We start from the raw sequence: 1,726 nt of genomic DNA, 5'->3' as shown, positions 1-1,726 counted from the left end.
TATAAAATATTTCAACAGGAGGCATGAGACAGTGTTGATTTGAGTTTAAAAATATATATTATTCTCTTCTCTAAAGGAACACAGAAAGGCTTATATAGCTTCAGAAATATTTCATTATCGTTACCTTTTTTTTTTCAGGTCTATGAAAAAGTGCTCATACCTTTTAAGAGTGAAACTCACTACCTGGTATTGATTCTAAAGATTAAGAAGCTTTCTATCATTGTTTCTAAACTGGTGCTTCTAAGCTGGAAAGCAAACATCTTAGTTGGCTTGATATGGGGGATTTATCCCTTTCCTGAAAAGACTCTCAGACTCCTAAAATCTGTCTATTAGTATTCTATTACTTGATGCTTCAGAATCCTTACGTAGGAGACATGGTATTTTATTCTACAATAATTAGTCCCTGGAGAGGGAACTCGGTGGGCTTCATTTGAACTAACATGGAAGTAACTAAAAAAGTCCCTCAATGTCAGGTTTTCTTAAGGAAGAGTGGGAGTGGTCAGATCAGGAGCAACACCTAGAAATGAATGGTGTGCCATTGGCATGAGGACTGGAGGTGGATGCTACAGAGTTTAGAGAAGGTTAAGATAGGCATTTGTTTTTATCATCCCAAGTACCTCTCTCTTGCCTGCTCATCACACAAAATCAAGGATTATTTGCTTTGTCGCTGCTTCTTTCTCACCATGTGAGAAAAATAAATCCGCTTACCTCCCCCACTCAATGTAACAGAAAATATGCGCCCACTAAGAAAAAGAAACTCCACTCAGGTGACAATATTATTCTGGTTGAGACAAGTTTATTGAGAATTCAACACACACATCCACAACTTTAACACAAGAGTAGTGAGGATGGTGGAAAACCCAAAAGTAATACATGTTTGGGTGTCAAGTTTCTGAAAATGTCCCAATAAACATCATCCAGGTAAGGCAGCTGGAGGCTTCATGTGGGTTTTCTTTTTCTTCCCTCAGTTTTCTGCAGCCAGGTCTGAAAAGCAGCGACTGGGAGTTGGATGAGCAAATGAGGACCAAAGAAGTATTGAAGTGTGCCTCTTAGCCACGCCTCAGGAATGTCAGCCAATCAGTAGAGAGCATATGGCCAGTATCTTCTGTAGCTCAAAGGGCCGCCCCAGCCACTGTAGCCATAGCCGCAGCCGTAGCCCACTGGGGAGTAGGTGCTGCCATAGCCACAGCCAACGCTGTACCCCAGAGGGTAGCCATAGCTGCCCCAGTAGCAGCCTGGGAAGACGGTTCCGGAGAAGTTGTTACAGTGCATGTTATCAGGAGTGGAGGGTTTAGGTAGCTGGAGAAGGCCTTTCCTCAGTGTAATGGATTCTACAGTCGCCCTGCCTTCTTTATATACCCTGGCTAAGGGGCGTGACGAAATGCACAAGGCCCTCATTTTCATTCTTGACACCAATTTGCATCACAAAAAGCTCATTAACTTGTTTTACTCTTGCTTAAGATGTCTTTACAGTGCTTAAGTAAGCTCTCCTGTAATAGAACTCATGGGTAGGACTCCTTGGAACAAATTGTGTCCCTTCCCTAAAAAAAAGTATTGCAGTGACTTCAAAGCACTGGGTCTTATAGATCCCAGAGGTAAATATGTATAAATACAAAGGTGCTCTGGAAGCAGGCTTATAACGTGTACTGAGAAGTGCTCTGAAGTTGTTAACTGTTATTTAGGCCTCTTGGTTTTTGAATTTTCACAACACACAGTTGGAATTCAT

General features: G+C 41.8%; 1 protein-coding gene across 1 annotated transcript; it reads right to left on the bottom strand.

Annotated features, from left to right (window-relative positions):
- Nucleotides 1-776: 776 nt before the first annotated feature.
- On the bottom strand, nucleotides 777-1,304 carry KRTAP8-1 (keratin associated protein 8-1). The gene has a single exon (XM_019730273.3). It carries the CDS (start codon nucleotides 1,270-1,272, stop codon nucleotides 1,078-1,080), a length of 195 nt encoding a protein of 64 aa, XP_019585832.2. The 5' UTR covers nucleotides 1,273-1,304; the 3' UTR covers nucleotides 777-1,077.
- Nucleotides 1,305-1,726: the final 422 nt, after the last annotated feature.

The sequence above is a fragment of the Rhinolophus sinicus genome, chromosome 17 (genome assembly GCF_057876585.1).
Source record: "Rhinolophus sinicus isolate RSI-liver-muscle chromosome 17, RSI-T2T, whole genome shotgun sequence".
In the NCBI taxonomy this organism is placed as follows: domain Eukaryota; kingdom Metazoa; phylum Chordata; class Mammalia; order Chiroptera; family Rhinolophidae; genus Rhinolophus; species Rhinolophus sinicus.
The sequence above is the reverse complement of the archived record's forward strand: the minus strand, read 5'-3'. Positions and strand labels throughout refer to the sequence as shown.

Bases quoted from the DNA above. Each gene is read 5' to 3' on its own strand.
- KRTAP8-1 (XM_019730273.3), bottom strand. From the start codon at position 1,272: ATGCACTGTAACAACTTCTCCGGAACCGTCTTCCCAGGCTGCTACTGG.